The sequence below is a fragment of the Lolium rigidum genome, chromosome 3 (genome assembly GCF_022539505.1).
Source record: "Lolium rigidum isolate FL_2022 chromosome 3, APGP_CSIRO_Lrig_0.1, whole genome shotgun sequence".
Lineage (NCBI taxonomy): Eukaryota > Viridiplantae > Streptophyta > Magnoliopsida > Poales > Poaceae > Lolium > Lolium rigidum.
The window spans coordinates 272,072,475-272,092,692 of record NC_061510.1 but is presented as its reverse complement, the minus strand read 5'-3'; the positions used below and the strand labels follow the sequence as shown (position 1 = coordinate 272,092,692).

At 42.1% G+C, this 20,218-nt stretch overlaps 2 protein-coding genes and 1 pseudogene across 2 annotated transcripts; all 3 read left to right on the top strand.

Annotated features, from left to right (window-relative positions):
• Positions 1-615: 615 nt before the first annotated feature.
• On the top strand, positions 616-5,259 carry LOC124699500 (serpin-ZX-like). Its single transcript, XM_047231796.1, has 2 exons — positions 616-1,023; positions 4,477-5,259. Exons 1-2 carry the CDS (start codon positions 616-618, stop codon positions 5,257-5,259), a joined length of 1,191 nt encoding a protein of 396 aa, XP_047087752.1.
• Positions 5,260-5,816: 557 nt separating this feature from the next.
• LOC124699499 lies at positions 5,817-6,365 on the top strand (annotated as a pseudogene).
• Positions 6,366-9,368: 3,003 nt separating this feature from the next.
• On the top strand, positions 9,369-11,876 carry LOC124699498 (serpin-Z2B-like). Its single transcript, XM_047231795.1, has 2 exons — positions 9,369-9,791; positions 11,097-11,876. Exons 1-2 carry the CDS (start codon positions 9,369-9,371, stop codon positions 11,874-11,876), a joined length of 1,203 nt encoding a protein of 400 aa, XP_047087751.1.
• Positions 11,877-20,218: the final 8,342 nt, after the last annotated feature.

The window sequence follows — 20,218 nt, the reverse complement described above, 5'->3', positions numbered from 1 at the left end:
TAACGAGCATATCCGCCACAATATTGAATAATAGTGGTGATAGAGGATCGCTTTGGCGTAAACCTTTTCGTGTCTGGAAGAAACGTCCGGTAACATCATTGATACGAATCGCTACACTTTCTCCATACATAAAATTGTTGATCAACGTCTCCACTCTGGTGAAAAACCTTTCATCCTGAGTGTCTGATTGAGAAAAGGTTCATCCTAAATGTCTTATTGAGAAAAGAGCAATTAACTTTATCATAAATTCATTGGAGTTCAAAAAGGAATAAACTTCGATTTGTTTCCTCATTCGGTTGCTGTCGAACGAGGCACGTAGGCATAAGTTGCTGGAAGCTGGACGGTGCATGTGTCCCCACGAGACTGCACACGCGGCTCCGCAGCACTGATGTTCAAATAACACGTACGCGAGCTTTTATAGTCAAATCCAAAATACAAACACTGCCCCTTACGCTGTCCATGATCCATTCAACCACATTTCCTCTCCCACTCGTTAAATAGCATTGACATTTGGGTTCGTCGTTCATCATACCCTCTTCCTTCAGATCAACACACAAGTCCGAGGATCTATAGAGAAGCTCAAGTCCAAGAAAACCAGGAACCGCCGGCCGTGCCATGGCAGCCACCGACATGAAGCGCTCCATCGCCCACCAGACCAGCTTTGCACTCCGCCTCGCCTCTCACATATCCTCCCCCTCTAACGCCGACGGCAACACTGCCCTCTCTCCGCTCTCCCTCCACGTCGTGCTCAGCTTCCTCGCTGCCGGCGCTGGTGGCGACACCCGCGACCAGCTCGCCGCCATACTTGGAGCAGCGGGTGCAGGCGAGGCCGAGATCCTCCACGCGCTCGCCGAGCATGTGGTGCAGCTCGTGCTTGCCGACGCTTCCGGAGCAGGCGGCCCGCGCGTCGCCTTTGCCAACGGCGTCTTCGTCGACGCTTCGCTGCCGCTCAAGCCGGTCTTCAAGGAGATCGCTTTGGGGAGGTACAAAGCGGAAACATACTCCGTCGACTTCCAAACAAAGGTCATTCTTTCTTTTTCCTGCTTATTATTAAACCAGTTGCTTATTTTTTTGTAGATTTTTGGAACTATTTGTCTCACAGTGTGCAATCTAATTTACTGATTGACTAGTCATCAACCCGTGCGCCTGCACAGTCTAGCATCTTTGAGAACTAAATCCAAAATAGTTCAATTAATATTTACATAGAAATTTAATATGTTACTTGAAAAAATATGCAGTAATTTCACGTTGTCATTTGGAAAGGCGCATGTACAATCTTTCAGTTGTTTTCTATTATTAACATATTTTTGCACATATTTTTAGCTGCATGTGTGCATTTTTTCCATGTGAGTTTACTTTAGTCATATCTTTGCTACTACATCAGTACTCTAATCAAAATTATTTGAACTTTTGTTATTAATGCATGATTATACTTATTTTAGTTTACCACGTGTAAATATATTTGTTCGATTTATGCCCAACAATAAAATTCTATCCATGCAGAATAAAAAAGTGAATCTGAGATGAATGTCTCAACGATCATACTATAAAGGAAAATATCACATCAGAAATCATTTTATCTAAATCAGAACTAATAGCGATGCACATATTCTTATCTGATATGCACACACGGAGATTACTACCGGGCCTTGATAATACCTGCTGGTTCACATTCAACTTCATGCAGTTTTTGAATTAGCATTGCCATAGGGGCTCCACACGTAAGTTTATCTTGCTCCCACAACTTAGTGGCGCCAGGCGAAAATGCTTGAATGCATGTTCGAGCAGATGTCTCCATCTGAGAACCGGATGTGTTAGTTTGAAATATCTGTTTACTTTCTTATGTTAACCTACATATACATAAAAAATAAACTGTAAGAAAATATTTGTTCAATCTATTTGATCCATATGGTAGAAAATATTATACTACAGCTGGTGATAATGTATTATTCATGGCTTCTCTGTTTAAGAAAAAATAAACTGTAAATTAACGGAAATAAATTCTGAAACATTTTATAGCCTATTTGTCCTTTGTTCAGTGGTTAACTAAGATGAGGGCAGATACTACCTAACCTTTAGCTTCGTATATGGCCGAAGAATATACATTGCTAACTTATCTCAGGCTAAGCTCTAATCCCCTTTAGTATAGGTTAAGAGGAGCAAAGTACGTACCTACATATGTGTAACCGATTCCTTGTCCAAAGCGAAAGTGATGTACGTACGACTCTTTGCTGTTAAGCATAATTTAGAAACAAAATTACATATGTGTTTAGTAAAGGGGCTAACTTAGTTGGCACCACATACGAATTGTGGTTGCAAAACAGCAACGTAGACACGTAAATGCAACACTAAATATGGAGATTCTATGCAACCATAGAAACATAAGCTCACAATGTGCATAGATAGTACACACTATGTTATGAACTGACCATCACACCATGGAAAACTATTTAATCCGGTCGCAGAATTTGAATTGGAACATACATGTAAAGCAACATAACTGTCAAAACCTAAGCATGACAAATCAACAAATGAGATATAATGTTTATAGTATGAAGGCATGCATATACAATTGTAAAAGAATATGGTCTTCTTTGCAACCACGCAATACTACTTAAGATCTATACAATTCATTATTGTGATATTGTGTTTTCTATAAGTGGCGTGTCTAAAAATGTATATACCAAAACTACAAAATATGGATTGCTTATTGTAGGAATATTATATAATAATATTTATTCTTCTTTCTACTTATTAAACGGCATAATTCCAGGGTCCTGATACCACACATCATAGGAACAATGGCAAAACGTATATAGCTCAAATACCCAGTGTTTAAAGTGCGACTTCCAGATAAAAAAAAAGGAAAGATTGCACACTATTAGAAATGAATGTGAGGCGTGGAAAGCTAGCATATGTTAAAATAAAATGTATAGGAAATTATTTAATGTATAGGCATCAAATACCTTCTCCCAGCGCAGGAAAAAATTATGAGATATACTGTGCAACTAACAGATTTGGCACATATTCAGAAAAAAAAAAACATCTAGACCTCTACATGGTAAACATCTGAATTAATTGGCTAGCGGGAGTATGAATTGTTGATGTAGCTAATGCAGACGTACCATAGAGTTTCTCTTGTGTTACTGGAGGTGACGCAGACCACACCCAGCTTGGTCTTCTCTGCTCTCTACATGAAAGAAACGGATGAAGTGCAGTGCTAGGAAAAGAAATATACAGATCCGGTATTGCTTTTTTATTAGACAATCAGAGACTTTAGCAGAAAATTTACTCAAACATGAGTACTTACAGAAGTGGGTGCAGAAGTAATGGCTGTCACACAATGTCGAGGAGGTGAATCGCTGCGACATCAATCGGCCATACAGTTCCTCTACTTAGCCTTGTTGCCTAATCTACCTGTAACCAATAGACTTCTTATTTTGTGAACAACTTTGAGCGATTGATTGGATCATGGAACGTGAGGAGAGTCAAAGATTGTACCATTGGATAGGAGAATCAGGAAAAAAGCTAGATTGGATCGTCACATTTTTCTAGATTAATTACAACGCAAATTGGCGCCATCGGCCGGACGACCCGGAAGGAAGATCGTGTGGAACCTGTAGAGGAGATGCATCAGTGTTGCTGTGTCAGCCAAAGAGGAGGTGAAGATGACGGTGGCTTTAGCTCCGGTATGAGATTGAAGAAGCCTGGCCACGATCTAGTTACAATTCAAATTGGCGCCGTCGGCTGGATGACTCCGAAGGAAGAATTTAGAGGATATGCATGAGCGTTGCCTCGTGAGCCTAAGAGGATTTGAGGATGACAGTGGCTTTAGCTCCGGCATGAGATCGAGGAAGCCTGGCCGCGGTCGCTGGAGCCATGGAGGTCACCATCTTAGATGGCGGCGGTGCGTGGATGAAGACATATTAGGGTAATAGTACTACTCATTATGGGTTTGTACATCTTTAGGACTGTCAGCTCCCGCGAAAAAATCTAACGTGGCCCTCTTTGATCACAACCGCACAATTAATATCGTCTGGTTAGTTTAGTTGTTTTCTCCAGAATTACTGTGGTAACTCCTAGGGAGTCTCCAATTAGTAAATATAAGATACTTGTGGATTTTCAAGTAAAAATAAAAATCGTGGAGAGGTTAGTATTGCTTCTTAAATGAGTTTTGCGACGTTTTGACAAGCTAACAAAGACTGGCAAAACATTACTTGGTAGTTGGTACACGAATTTTTGAAACCACCGAAAGCCTATATGAAATTGTTGGTATTTCTTTGTATTGAACTATTGATGATGCCTTGTGCTTCTCTATTTGGAAGGACAAGGTTTCAGGTTTATCTACCGTTAGCCCATGTTGCTGCATAATCTATTTCTCTCTTTTGATCATTTTAGACACAAATAACTAGACTAGGTATTGAGCTGATGATAACAGTAGTCAGCAGTATACTAATGTAATCTGTATTGGTTCAGGCTGCTATGGTTGCTGGTCAAGTGAACTCGTGGGTAGGTAAAGTAACTTCAGGTCTCATTAAAGAGATCTTGCCCGCCGGCTCTGTCGACAATGACACTAAACTGGTTCTTGCTAATGCCCTGTATTTCAAAGGAGGTTGGACTGAGAGGTTTGATGCATCCGAGACAAAAGATGAAATGTTCTACCTTCTTGGAAGGAGCTCTGTAAAAGCACCATTCATGTCTAGTGCAAAAAGGCAGTACATCTCATCTTGCAACAACTTCAAGGTGCTTAAGCTTCCTTACCAGCAAGGTGGGGACAAGAGGCAGTTCTCCATGTATATACTTCTTCCAGAAGCACGAGATGGTATCTGGAGCTTGGTTACAAATTTAACCTCCGAGCCAGGGTTCCTAGAGAATCATATCCCAAAGGGAAAGGTTCCAGTCGGCCACTTCAAACTCCCAAAGTTCAAGATATCATTTGAATTTGAAGCATCGAAATTGCTCAAAGGTTGGGGGCTACAGCTTCCATTTAGCGCGGCAGCAGATCTTTCTGAAATGGCGGATTCACCGTTGTGTGTTTCATCAATTTTCCACAAGTCTTTTGTTGAAGTGAATGAAGAAGGAACCGAGGCTGCAGCGGCAAGTGCTGCAGTGGTCATGTGTAAGTCCCTGCCTGTAGAGGACTTGCTCTTGCCGGTGGATTTTGTCGCGGATCACCCTTTCATCTTTCTGATCCGAGAAGACGTGAGTGGTGTGGTGTTGTTCACCGGTCATGTTCTCAATCCTGTAATTGCAGCATAGTATGCATGTTGTGAATCAGTCCTTGGTGCATGTGTGACGGCATCTATCTATCTATCACATACAGGTTAAGGGTTTCGACATGCGTTCATGCATGCTGCCAGTGTATGACAATAAAATGCGAGGAGTAATAAACATGTGCTAAAATATTTTAAGTAGTGGGATATGGGCTCGGCAGCCTACGAAAAAGTTTGGTTTATAGTTTGTGATTTCTGAAAAGTTTGGTTGGCTACCTATTTGTGTTACATAACCTTTTTTATTTGTCATTCTAAAAACTGCAACTAGTAAGTATCATAATGTTGCCTTTTCTAAGCATTGATGTACTTTGCATTGATGTAGCCTGCTGAAGCTACTGGTCAAGTTAACTCATGGGTAGAAAAATCACAGCAGGTCTCATCAAAGATATCCTCCCTCAATGTTTTATTGACAATGCAACTAAATTGGTTCTTGGTAATGCTCTTTATTTTAAAGGAGCTTGGCATGAGAAGTTTGACACGTTTAAGAAAAAGGATGACATACTCCACTTTCTTGATAGGAGCTCAGTTAAAAAAAAAACATTCATGTCCACCTCAAAGAAACAATACATTTCGCCTACTGAAAAACTTGAAGGTACTACAGCTTCCTTACTATCAAAGTGGGGACAAGAGGAAATTTTCCATGTTCATTCTTCTTCTAGAAGCACATGATTGTCTCTAGAGCTTGTTCAAGAGGTTAAGCACTGAGCCACAGTTCCTAGAGAACCATATCCCATCATATAAGGTTGAAGTTGGGAAGTTCAAGCTCCCTAAGTTCAAGATATCATTTGAATTTGAAGCATCCAATTTGCTCTTGGGTCTTCATCTGCCATTCAGCCCTGGAGCAGATCTTTCAGAAATGGTGGATTCTCAAGTGGCACAAAACCTTTACATCTCATATGTTCACCACAAGTAATTTGTCGAAGTAAATGAACAAGGAACCGAGGCTGTCGCGGCAATTGCTACACCAATTACCATGCAGTCACAACCCATGATAGTAGATTTCGTCGCGGATCACCCTTTCCTATCCCTTATCAAACTAATGGTGTGGTTATGTTTGTTGGTCATGTGGTCAATCCCCTCATGTCTTCGTAATGTGTTTCTTCTGAATCTGTTTCATGGGCTGCAACATATTCTTTCACATATTATAAGTGAAGGGTTTCAACATTCCATCATGTTGCCCATGCAATAAATCCAATAAATATTCCTCTTTTGCATAAGAAGCTTGTGAAAGTAAAATAATCCTGAATTGATGTTCAACCTATTGATTTGAACTTTTTATGCGATTAAAATTTATCGAAAAGGAGAGAAAGCTCCACGCTGTATGGTTATTTGCCACTTTGTTTCTAGTCATGGATATTGTGTGTGTTTATTGTGGGTAAGCAAAACCCTAGCTAGCAATCCTCCCGCACAATCTAAACAAATGAAACAGGGGCGGTGTATGATCGAAGATGGTCTGAGTGGCTGAGCCTTGTCCCGGTAAAATCATAGGACAACTTTTAGCCATATTCTGAGAGTCGAAATGCATATACACTTGAAAGTAAAACAGGCACAAATAAAATATGTGCAACAAGAAACTAGTGTCATTATTTTTGGTTGGATTGTAATTTTTGCTTGACGACAAGGGTATGATTAGCCTTTGTGGCACCACACTCCTCCAACGTAGATGTACTTCCCATAACAGGGAAGGAACTAAGGGAATCATCCTCAGGTCTCCTTATTTTCATTGTGGTTACTTCCATATATACATGCTGCTTTGTTATATGTTTGTCATATAAATTCACATAATTGTATATCTATAGAATTTACCTTTCTGTCGGGCCTAAGTTGAAAAGAAAATAAAAGTTGAGTATCGTCTGTTCACCCCGCATCGAGTGGCGCATACCGGCCCTTTCACTAGTGATGGATGATTTGCATCAGTGCCAGCCTCGGCAAGTGGGACATCAACACTTGGGGAATTTAATTTCAGTGATGCCCTTCGAGTACAAAGTCTTGATATCCAGGATGAAAATCTAAGGTATGTCATTCACTGATTGTACCTTGCAATGGAGATCCTTGTTAAATGCATTGTTTGGAGAGTTTGGATTTTCCTTCTAGGTGAAAATCTACAATCTTTGATAATGTGAAGACGACACTAATGCAATGTTTTGCTCTTGGAGGTTAGATTTTTGAGAACCTCTGCTGTAATGAGGGTGTTGTATTTGGTGGTGGTTTGGGTCTAGCTACTACAATTGGTCGGTCATTGTGGTGGTGTCTTTTTTATTTACTTTTTGGCTATGTGCATCATTAATTTCTCAACTACTTCTTAAATATATGTTGGTGTAGTTGATGGGTGCAATTGATATCTTCTTGATATTAATATATTCCATTTATCCAAAAAAAAAAACTTAAGTGTGGCTAGCTTACTGTTGTCTGCAGTATTGGGCTCAGCCTGTGGAATATGTTCCTACCACAACAGAATCCAAAGCCAACTAGGATAATCGTGACTTGCAGAGGTTATAGATAATATAGTAGGGTGTTGTAAGCATATTATAAGTGATTTTTGATCGCATGCTTCAGCTGAATGCACCTTCCCAAATCGTAAATAGAAAACACAAATCGCATCGATGTCACCCCTCTCGGGTAGCTCCACCCTTCTCATATCCAGACCCGCTGGCCTCTCCCCTATCCTCTCCAAGGCTATCAGTTACGAAAAAGTTGAGAGCCCATCCCTTTATAGTAGTAATAACTAGATAGGTTTTGTCTTAGGTCTAGGTATTGTAGGTGCTACGCTGATGTTTTAGAATGGAGCGCATCTGCTTCTCATGGTGCTTCAGTGGTTGAAGCCGAAGACGGTGAGGGGCGTACCACCACCATCTTCTTCAGTAAGTCCCATGGTGATTCCTCCAAATCTTGTTCTGGAGGAGTGCTGTTGTGCAGGCGATGTGGAAGATCCTGTTCTTCATCTTCTCGTAGAAATGGTGGAAGGGAGATGGGGACGAAGCTCGGCGTCGAGTTTTACTGCATGGATGTATAGTTGTTGGCTTCAGGAGTTCCATATTGGAGAACAAGATGCAATGGCGGTGGTTGTCTTGCCTCTACTCCTTATGGTCGGTAGGCGTCCCTTAGCCTCGCGTTGGTTGGTCTACCTCTTGGTCACATGCCGATTTGGACGCGCTTCGATGCCGGTTGAAGATTCCACAGGGATGTCACCCCAAGTGGTTCATCCCTGGGCGATGACATATTTGCGCCGGCTGTCAAGTTATCTTGGCGTTGTGGTCGGGAAGAGTTCGAAGGACTTAATTGCTTTTCACTTTCTTTTCAGGGTTCTTAATGTAAAAGTGTAGTTCGTTTTTTTGTTCCCGTGGCACAAATAGTTTGGCAAATAAAAAAAATGTGTGCACTTGGAGCGGCACGGAACGGTTGGAGAATGGAACACTCCACTATCCGCTTTTGATCTCAATACTTCATTTTGGCTACCGCTTTTGATCTCAATACTTCATTTTGGCTAGAAGCTAAATCCACACCCCATGACACTTGATGCAATATCCACGTATCTCAGTCATGCAGCCTCAGGCAAATCTTATTGCTGTGTTAAACTTTACACGTTTGCATAATGATCTCAAGCTTGGAATTTTGTTATCGTCAGTTGTGAAATCTTATAAGAAAGCATCATGCTTGTAAAGCCGACACTTAAACGGCCATGTGATGCGAAGTATAATCTGCATATAAATCCGATGTTCTACAGACTTCGGACGTGGGGATACATTAGATCGCAAGCCACGCTTTTCCCAAGATAGGATCGGTCCAAGAACCAAATGACGCGACGGTGACTAATTAAACCGGCTAAAAATCATCTTATCTCCCTTTATGATGCTCGATAGCTTTCCTGAGATATGATCATATGATCAGTCCAAGAACCAAATTAATGACGTGGTGGTGACTAATTAAATAACGCCTAAAAATTATCTCATCTCTCTTTATGATGCTTCCAAGTTCAAACCATTGCACCCTTTAAATAGCGGCAAAACACCTATGATTGCTGCACTTCCCGTTCTCTATCACTGTGTGTCCAGTGTAGTACTGTAGTGTCAAGGAAGAACCAATACCACTTCGGCCATGGCAACCACCCTTGCCACCGACGTCCGCCTCTCCATCGCGCATCAGACTCGCTTCGCCCTCCGCCTCGCCTCCGCCATCTCCTCCAACCCCGAGTTCGCTGCCACCAACGCCGTATACTCCCCGCTCTCTCTCCATGTCGGGCTCAGCCTTGTTGCCGCCGGCGCGGGTGGGGCCACGCGTGAGCAGCTTCTCGCCACTCTCGGCTCCGGAAAGGAAGGCGAGGAGGCCGAGGGCCTTCATGCCCTTGCCGAGCAGGTGGTGCAGCTCGTGCTCGCCGACGCGTCCAGCGCCGGTGGCCCGCGCGTCGCCTTTGCCAATGGCATCTTCGTCGACGCGTCGCTCGCGCTCAAGGCTTCCTTCCAGGAGCTCGCGGTCCGCACGTACAAGGCCGACGTCCTGTCCGCGGACTTCCAAACCAAGGTGATCATCCCCTGGACCCTTCCTTCTGTAGCATTATTCTCGACCGGGCGTCCAATGTTTCGCAAAGTGGATTTTTTTTGCTGACTAACATTAGCAACATTTCGAATGCAAATGTCTGCTTCTTACTAGCATATACTACATTAAAAATACTAATACATGCACAGTTTTACGATGCAAGTGGATATGTGAAACTATTGTTTATCCTCAGAATTACAAATAGAAAACAATACAATACTCCGTCCGTTCACATGAAAAATGCGCACGTGATTGACAAAAAATTGAGCAACAATGTATCGATTATATGTTATAAAAATTACCATCATTGGATTTGTATTGAGAAATACTTTCTAATGATATAAATGTTTGTCAAATAATCCTCATATACTTTGATTATTTTTTGGTCAATGGTAAATCTAGAAATGCACATGCACCTTATATATAGGAATGGGTGGTTGATAACTTAACACATACTTTAACTCGTACTTTAGTAAAGTTAACTCATACTTTTGCAAAGGATTTAAATTTACTACAGAAAAAGGTATACATCGACATTTTACCAAATATTTCAACCATCTTCTATTTGTATTTTAGCGGTTATTTATATATGATGGATTTCAAGTTTCAATATTAATTTTTCATTATTCTATAGCTACATATATATACAATCTTTCGATTGTATTTTTTTTCACTAAGGTGGATTTTTGACTTAAAAATCCCATCATGGTGAGACGGTATTCTGCTTGTTATGGTATCAATGCAATAGATTGGACAGGATGTTGGACTGTCAAAGCGCTCAAGCTTAAGCTTTTTATTTCCTTGTCTAGCTATCTTAAGCTTGTGATGGACTTATTAGATTCCATTATATATTTTTTCCGACTTAATTACTGAACTATAGGTATCACAGGAAGTGATGTAACTTTGGAAGTAGAATATATGCATAAACATAGCATCTCTCTGCTGTACTTCTGCTCTTGTCAACTTGTGGTAAAACATTCTCTGTTAGATTTTACTTTATGGTGATAGTTTACACTTTGGATCTTGAATTGTGAAAAAAATCTACGTAAATGCTTTATGAAAACTCAGTATGTTGTTTGGGATTCTCAATGCATTATTAACATTTCACTTACTTAAATATTGCTCAAAAAGGAAATCACAGTTTGTGGTCTATCAAAATTTCTGTGGCTACCCTATTTTCATTACAAGATCTTATATGTTCTTTGTTTTATTATTCTATAAACTGCAACTAATTCGTATCATAACATTAATTGCCCTTTCTAAGTATTGATGTACTTTGCTTTGGTCCAGCCTGTTGAAGCTGCTGGTCAGGTAAACTCATGGGTAGAGAAAGCCACAAAAGGTCTCATCAAAGATATCCTGCCTGAAGGGTCTGTTGACAATACTACTAGATTGGTTCTTGGTAATGCCCTTTATTTTAAAGGACATTGGCATGAGAAGTTTGACGCATCTAAGACAAAGGATGATATGTTCCACCTTCTTGATGGGAGCTCAGTTCAAACACCATACATTTCCACCACAAACAAGCAATACATTTTGTCTACTGACAACTTGAAGATACTTAAGCTTCCTTACCACCAAGGAGGGGACAAGAGGCAGTTCTCCATGTACATTCTTCTTCCAAAAGCACGTGACGGTTTTGGGAGCTTGGCCAAAAGTTTAAGCACCGAACCATCGTTAATTGAAAGCCTTCTCCCAACAAAGAAGGTCGAAGTCGGACAGTTCAAGCTCCCCAAGTTCAAGATATCATTTGGATTTGATGCTTCGGATTTGCTCAAAGGTCTTGGCCTCCAGCTACCATTCAGCCAAGAGGCAGATCTTTCGGAGATGGTGGACCCGCCAGTGGCACATAACCTTTACATCTCATCTATTCACCACAAGTCGTTTGTCGAAGTAAACGAAGAAGGAACCGAGGCTGCTGCGGCAACTTCTACCCAAATCTCCTTTCGGTCACTGCCCCCGAAGATAGATTTCATCGCGGATCACCCTTTCATATTCCTTATCCGTGAAGACATTAATGGTGTGGTTCTCTTTGTGGGTCATGTGGTCAATCCTGTCTTATCTTCATAATGTGTTTCTTTTAAATCTGTTAATTGGACAGCGACCTCTTGTGTCACAAAGTATAAGTGAAGTCTGTAATAAGTGAAGGGTTCCAACATTCCATCATGCTGTCCATGAAATAAATCCAAATAAATGTTCTTGTTTCCGCATAAGAAACTTGTGAAAAGAAAATAATCCTGAAATGCAATGGAGCCTATTGATTTAACTAAGTTGGTTATACGATTATTACTATTTTCAACAAAATTAAAGAAGAGAAACTCCACCCTATTGATTTAACTAAGTTGGACAACTGAAAATAAAATGAGCACAGATAAAACATGTGCATTAAGGAACTAGTATAATTCTTTTTGGTTGGATTATAAGTTTATTTGACTACATGGATGTATAGGAAATCAGGATTATGGTTAGGCTATTCACCTCAAAAGGAAGCAGCACTGATACAACGAATTGAGATCGTTATCTTGTTGTAGCTCCATAAAGATGGAAAACAAATCTGAACCAAATAGAGCGTGTTAGAAACAAATAGGCAGCGCTCTGCACATGGTTTATGTTCTCAAACAGAGACAGAAAAGAAGCACATGAAAACACACCACTACCAAGTATGCAAAAAAAAAAAAATTGGATCGATCCATGGAGTAATTCAGCTGAACCAATTTCACGCAACACTTTTGTAAGCAAGAATCCAATGTAAGCAGGAAAGCTGGATCTAGAGATTTAGGGCGGCGGATGATTGGGGAAGATAAGATGTCTAGATGGACAATACTCCATATAAATCCGATATTTGATAAAATTTAGACGTGCGGGCAAATTAGTTGACAACAACAGATCATTCCAAATCTCCTTACTGCCAGAACTCAGATTACGCATCCAACAAACCAATAGAACAAAAAAGGGGCCGAAGGGGAGGCGGAGCCTGCATTCAGGGGAGGGAGGCAGAGGTACGAAGAATGAGGGAATGGACCTGGGGTTGCACGGTGAGGTGTACAATGTAAACTTTGATTGCATAAGTACTCTGTATACTAGAGAACCAATCTGTGGTTGGATGGTTAGGAGGGCAGTGGCACCCCCAGCTCACCAGAGTTCAAATCCCAGATTTGATACTTTGATGTCTCATAAAGACGAAATATTCTTCAGTGGGAGGCGACGTTCCCGTCGACAGCGAGGCGCCTGTGGTGACTTCGTCAATCTCAAGACCCGCCGGATCAATTCTTCAACGCAGTCTCTTGGAGGTGCTCATAGGGGTAGGGTGTGCGTGTGTGCGTTCATAGGGGTGAGTGTGTGCGCGTATGTATGAGCGTCTTTGATTGTACTGTATTTCGCAAAAAAAAAAAAAGGTACTCTGTATACTATGGGGCATGAAGGTGTGCGGACACTGATCTGAACTTGTTTGTGTTGGAGCTGCCATGTAAAGCTTCTCTAGTTGTTAGAGCATCTCCAACCGGCGCACTAAATTTTGGTGCGCTAAACCTCGCTTTCGCTGCGCTGCAAATGTATAGTGCGATGCGCTGAAATTTGCCACGCCGGATGCTCTATTTTGCAGCGCGTGTTGGCGCGGTAAAAAAGCTCCTCCGCCGGGCACTCCATTATGCAACGCGCAGCGCGGCGCAAACAACAAACACACACAAGTATGCATCAAAGAAGATCAAACAACTATTTAAATTCACAAATAAAATTTACCATACAAATACAACAAATTGTTCACAACAAATACAACAAGTACGTGCATGAAATTGCTCACACCAAATACAATAAGTTTACGGACCAACATACAACAATACAACATAGTTTTGAGACAATACAACACATAGTTTTCAAATAAATACAACAAGTATGCAACTATTGTTGTCCATGTCAATTCCACCATTCTTCCATGAGATTTTTTTGGAGCTCATCATGTGTGTCGTTGGAGCGAATGGCATGGTACGAGGCAATGAACCGGGCAATCCTATGTGCGGACCTCCTCACTTGCACGGGAACCCCCATCAACTCGTAGTGGGTATGATCCACATCTTTCCCACGATCATCCTCTATAATCATGTTATGCATGATGACACAAGCGGTCATGATATACCAAAGGCACTCTTGGTCCCAAAATCTAGCCGGCCCTCTCACAATGGCAAATTGAGCTTGCAAAATCACAAATGCTCTCTCTACATCTTTTCTAGCCGCCTCTTGTGCATTGTGGAATTGGGTTTGGTTCTTACCTCGTGGTTGAATAACCGGCTTCACAAATGTTTGCCACCTTGGATATATGCCGTCGGCGAGGAAGTAGCCATAGTTGTACTTGTGGCCATTTTCTTCAAACTCTACCAATGGACCTTCCCGCATTGCAAGTCTTGTCATTAGTGGTGATCATTGAAGAACATTGATATTATTGCAAGACCCGAGCATTCCAAAAAATGCATGCCATATCCAAGTCTCTTGATCGGTGACCGCTTCAAGGACTATGGTGGCATCCTTCTTGTACCCTTTGAATTGTCCATGTCATGCCGCTGGACATTCTTCCAACTCCAATGCATACAATCAATGGAACCAAGCATACCGGGAAACCCCCGGTCGGCGTTGAACTCCAGAAGCCTTGTCGTGTCTTGAGCGTTGGGGGCTCTCAAGTATTTGGATCCGAAAACATTCACAATTGCAACGACAAAGCGCTTCACACACAAGATAGGAGTGCTCTCCCATGGCCAAATAATCATCAACTAGATCCGCCGGTATACCATATGCCAACATACGCAAGGCGGCGGTCACCTTTTGATATGTGCTATGACCAAGTTCTCCGGCGGCATTTCTCCTTTGCTCAAAGAACCGATCATACTTGGTCACCTCCGTTGCGATGTGCTTGAACAAGTTGATGCTCATCCGAAAACACCGCCGAAAATAGCTTTCGGGAAATATCGGATTCTCATTGAAATACGACCACATCAACTTCTCATGCCCTTCAATCTTTTCTCTCCACAACTTCTGTCTACCGAACACCGATCCACCAATTTTTGGCTTCTTAACGGCGCGGTATGCTAATAGTAAGGATATGTTCTCCTCTTCCTCTTGGTCATACTCGTCATCCGATGAATCGTATGATGAACTCTACAAACATACATATGAAATTACTTAACTACAACTAACTATAGTAGCTAAGATATAGACAAAGTCATGGCGGCCGGCCGGCGGAGGCACATACCTTGCGAGCAAAGCGGCGAGCATCTTGGCTGCTCCATGTCGACAGCAAGCTCGAAGACGGTGGCGCGGGGTATGTAGAGGAGAAGGCGCGGGCGAGGCGGGGAGAAGCGCCGGCTTGTGCCCGTCGGTGGCGACGGCGGCCGGTAGATACAGCGCGGCGGAGCGGCCGCTACTGCCGGCAGGAGGCGCGGGCGAGGTGGATCTACGGCGCAGCGGCGAGCAACAGCGGGGCCGGCGGCGGAGTCGACCGGAGGCGGCGGGATTTCGCGGCGGCGGCGCGGTGGGAAATGGAGGGCGCGGGGGGGGGGGATTTTCCAGCCGTTGGATATTCGCACGTGCGCCGAGCGATGCCGCGTGCTGTAGCCGACGCTTCACATTTAGCGCGTTCTTCCATACTCTCCACCCGTCGCCTACAGCGTCTTCCATACGTACTCTCCACCGTGTCATCCTTCTCCGCCGTTGTAGCCGTCTCCAGTGCGTCATCCGTCTCCGTCGCCTCTCCCGTCTCCAGCGCGTCAGCCTTCTCCGCTGCCGCAGCCCTCTAAGACTCACAGCCAAAAACGGAAGCATACCATCACCGCTCCAGCGATGAGTCGTAACAACCGATCACCCAAACATCAATGGGATCCCCTCCCAAGAGTACATAAGGTTCCTCCCAACAGACCTTACGACTATACACAGAAGAGGAAAATGTGCAGATCACAGTGGTACACATGTAAAAGCAATTTGGCAAGAAAAAGCCTGAGCCCGAGCCCGAGCCACCTATAGCTAAGTAAAAAATGATGAATATAGTGAGGAACCTTTATCAACCCGAACCAAAGCTTTCATCAGACTATGACCGCTCTATTCGCAAGTCAAATGAGGCAGCAAAGTTGCGGTCGAGAAGTAGTAAGGCAAAAGGGAAACTAGTTCCCCAGCTCAGAGACCATAAAAACTCGTGCCCCCGCTCCAAGTGTATCCCGATGTCCTAGACTGCCTTGATCCGGAGATGGTAGCACTATACAAAGATGATGCAGGTGATAACGGTGATAACGGTATTAGTATTCCTGAGTACTTAAGGCGCCTCGAATTCCCCACGGGTGATGTCGAATTAGCATACAAATACCGGTACATGGAATCTCTCGTCAGATCTAAGGAGGTGCAGCCTCTACTAACAAAAATGCGAAAACTGCATAAGTGGTACATGGATGCTTATAAGGAAAGTCAGAACTGGATCATGCTGGCAATCAAGGATGAGCACTACGGGCGTGGAAATGACATGATAAACATCAAATTTTCTGAATTATTTCAGTTCTTCAATCAAGACGCCCACGACAAATCTTTGGTCAGTGCATATTGTCTGTAAGTATTATTTATGTAATTAAGTCTCTCCCGTGGCTTGTCCATTGCATGCATAATTATACTCACTATATTATGCAGAATGAAGATCCGCGAATGCCAAAAAGGGCAAATTTATAACATTGAGTTCATTGACCCATATACCGTGAATGATTATAGTGTCCAACGCCATGCCAAGGACACAGAGGATAACTTGGTATCAGTGTTAAGGCAACACACACAAAAGGGAAATACTATTTCCTTACAACTTTCAGTGAGTGTTACTTTCTTGAACACATTAAATCTATTTCGCTTACTCGATGTTAAGTGTAATTGATGAGTTATGCATGTGCGGAAGTTTTACTTTATCCTGCTAATCATTGAACCTGACATCGGAGTAGTAGAAGTCATGGACCCGAAAGGTAAATCCCTTGCGGCGTGGGGGAACATGGCTGATATACTCCAGAGGTAATCTCAATCATTATGGTTGTATATCGGCAACTTTCGTTTTTTTTCCGATATCAAGTAATTAACTCTTTTATTCATTTTCTTTGCTGGACAGGGCTTGGAAACGGTTCACCAACGAGGCTCCTGGTGAGTGGAAAAGCGAGCTTCAACTTAAACAAATACCGGCGCATCTCTTTGATTTTAGTTTCAATACCATTACCATCCTTGCTTATTATTTTGATTGAACTCTGTTCTTGTAAAGTGCTTGACGTAAAAAGACGGGAATAATTTACGTGGATTCTACGTTTGCGAGTTCATTCGCCAGACGACCTGCCAGACGGGGATAATTTTAGAACAATTTCAAGTACGTAAACAATTATTCATAATTTAATTTTATTACCATTGATCAATTGTGTTGTGTTTCATTCATATATATTGACCACCTTCTTTAAATTATTAGATCGAACGGTTGCGGGACTGTCTTCTAGCAACCAAGCGTGTACGAGCAATTCAAGAAGAATTGGCAGGATTTTTACTTGACCAAGTCATAGATCCAAACGGATAATTCCATCAGCGCCCAATCGATTATGGAAAATTATGATTTGTAAAAATTATATTGTACATAGATATGCATAACGTGTACCGTACCATTATGTAATATGTTCGGCCAAACACGATGAAAGAGGTCACTTCAATCTATATATTCATAACGATGTTGTGTAATAGTATAATGATTTCCTATATGTGTGCATTAACGTGTTTCAAATGGAGCGTGGCGGCAGACTCTGTCGCGGCAATGTTCTGGTTCACTTCCCCGCCGCGGCAGAAAAACGCACCAAAACGCTGCCGCGACAGAAATATTTAGCACCGATTTCTATTACGAATCGGTGCTAAAGGTCCTCCGCCCGGATGCTCGGCAGCCAGCCACATGGTGCCTCTTTAGCGCCGGTTCGTAATACAACCGTGCTGTAGCACCGGATGCTTTGCACTGATTGAGCAACCGGTGCTAAAGCCACTTACAAACCAGTGCTACAGCCTCGTGCTTTTTGCACTAGTGGCCTTGGGGTCAAGCCGAATCCTAAGGAACTTTTTTTTTTTTGAGATCTAATCCTAAGGAACTAGAGGACTGTTAGCGACCCATTCCGTACTAGGCCTAGGCCAGAGGATGGGGTAGCTGGGTTTCAGCCATATCAGAAGAGACTCGACGAACAACTACAAATAGATGGGGTCATGGGGAACAACGAAGACCAACTCGTCTTGAAACAGGAAGGCTTCGGCCGGGCTCACTTGGCTCACGTCACTGCTCGTCTTCCTCTAGCAATGGCGTTCTCTCTCTTAACTCCAAATTCTCTGAAGCTTGGGTGTAATATTCCTCTCAATCGAGACCAGTAGAATAAGGAAGTAGTACACATAGGATTTGCCAAAGAACTTTCCTCCTTGGTTCATAAACTCTACATTATTTTTTCTCAGCACGCTGGCTCCCTTTTGCAAGGTACTCACACGCTAACGACCTGGGCACCACACGGCCACTAACACCAGGCACTAAGCCACTCACTAACCATGACCTCTTCTTTCTAGAATCTCTCCAGGAACCACCCGAATAGGCTAAACACTTGACCAGAGCTACGTAATAGTACTCACATTACTTATCTACTAGTAGTTGGGCCGCCCCTGGGGCGGCTCCTAACCGGTTAGGTGCGGCCCAATAACGCTCAAATTCCAGCCCAACTTCTACTGCAGTGGGTTCTCTCTTTTCTTTTTCCTGCGTAGTCAGCCGCTGTTCAGGCCCAAATTCATCTCGATGGATTGCTTCCACAGCCCATTTTTCAGGTATAAATGATAAAAATAAACTGCATGGCAATAATACTTGTCTGCATTAATTCTCGGTGGAAAAATGTTACCGCTCGACAAATTGATTGCTAACATGCATTACTTTGTAGTCACCTGCAGCAAGACAGCTAGTTGGAACAAGCCAACAATAGATATAGCAAAGATGTATAACCATTTTGATACGATAACTCTCCAACGTTAAAATGGTGGTTAGCCCTGAAGCTCTGCATTTTGGTCATGCAATTAGGATCCCTCAAAAAAAATACACGATTAGGAAAGGGAGGACGGTTAGCAAAAGTTGCAGACCCAGAGTATTATGCATGTCCTTCTTTGAGCTCGTCGATCAAACCCCGCAAAAGTAGCAAAATGACCACGCGGAGATAATAAGCAATAGGATGGTGTTAAATTTTTGCGGTATGGTACATAAATTACCCTCAGGCAGCATCTGCATAGTTAAAGAATAAAGTAACAATCATGAATGTTGCAGTGTACATCAAAATGGAACTAAATAGCCAGCCACAGATTATGCTTCAGACTTCTATGAATCATAAACCTAATTAGCTTATCATCAGAAAACAAAGTGGAAAACAGTGTCGATTAGACAACTGGTAATTTTTTCTACTTGATATTTTACAAGCTGGACATGATTTTTTCCCATTAGTGTAAGAAACAGAAGTAACTAAGAAAACTAAGAAAACTTGAAGGTGTACTGCTGTAGCATCTCACCCTCCAGTTCTGAAGACTGTCATAGTACAGAGGAAAGGGGTTGTTCGTAACTTCTTAAAATTTCTAAAACCATGAAAAGCATGGTCTCCATGTTAAGAAATAGAGAAGCAAAGATCAAATTCTTTTACACCTATGAGAATAAGGTAGATCAAAGAAAATGAAGCATTTTAATCTTGTGTCCATCCGCTGGGAAGCCGATGGGTGTATTAGTCATACTTATATGATTTCCATCTCTAACCCGCTTCTTATCTAAACCATCTTCTGACTAACACAGAATACAGATTTATAAAATCACAGTAATTATCAAATGATCATATACCATCTACTCTCTGAATTTTCATTGTGGTTGTCTAAGATTAAACTTTTGTAGAGAATAAGTTAAATCTGAGACATTTCCTTTTCACAGTGTCATACAAATAATCATGCTATGGTATCACGAAAAGCATACATTCAAGAGCTATATAATGAACATTATTTTAGAATAATTGACCTACCAGAAGCTCAGTTGTGGTCCAACCGTGTGCTGATAATGAACTTGTTAATCTACATTAAAAGTACACAACTTCATCAATTTTATACTGAATAAAAAGATCTATCGATGAGATCTTATACCTTTGCTGTTGCTAATTTGTTAAGTAGATGAAGTGAATAATGTGTAAAGTAAGAAAATAAATTTTCCTTCATTAGAACCTTGAATTTACACACATACATGTGGGCTAGATTCCTGAGATAAGTATAGCCCTTCCATAAGAACTCAATTTTTAATTGTATATATCACAAGGGAGAAAGAAGTGGCAAGACGTGAACATGGGAAGAATAACCTAAATCCTCGCTACATAACCAGATCACTTGAG

What these genes read in the sequence shown, in the direction of transcription:
- LOC124699500 (XM_047231796.1), top strand. Translation starts at nt 616, where the DNA reads ATGGCAGCCACCGACATGAAGCGCTCCATCGCCCACCAGACCAGCTTT. An exon ending in CCGTCGACTTCCAAACAAAG is followed by an intron (nt 1,024 to 4,476) that starts GTCATTCTTTCT and finishes GTATTGGTTCAG; the next exon opens with GCTGCTATGGTTGCTGGTCA.
- LOC124699498 (XM_047231795.1), top strand. Translation starts at nt 9,369, where the DNA reads ATGGCAACCACCCTTGCCACCGACGTCCGCCTCTCCATCGCGCATCAG. An exon ending in CCGCGGACTTCCAAACCAAG is followed by an intron (nt 9,792 to 11,096) that starts GTGATCATCCCC and finishes GCTTTGGTCCAG; the next exon opens with CCTGTTGAAGCTGCTGGTCA.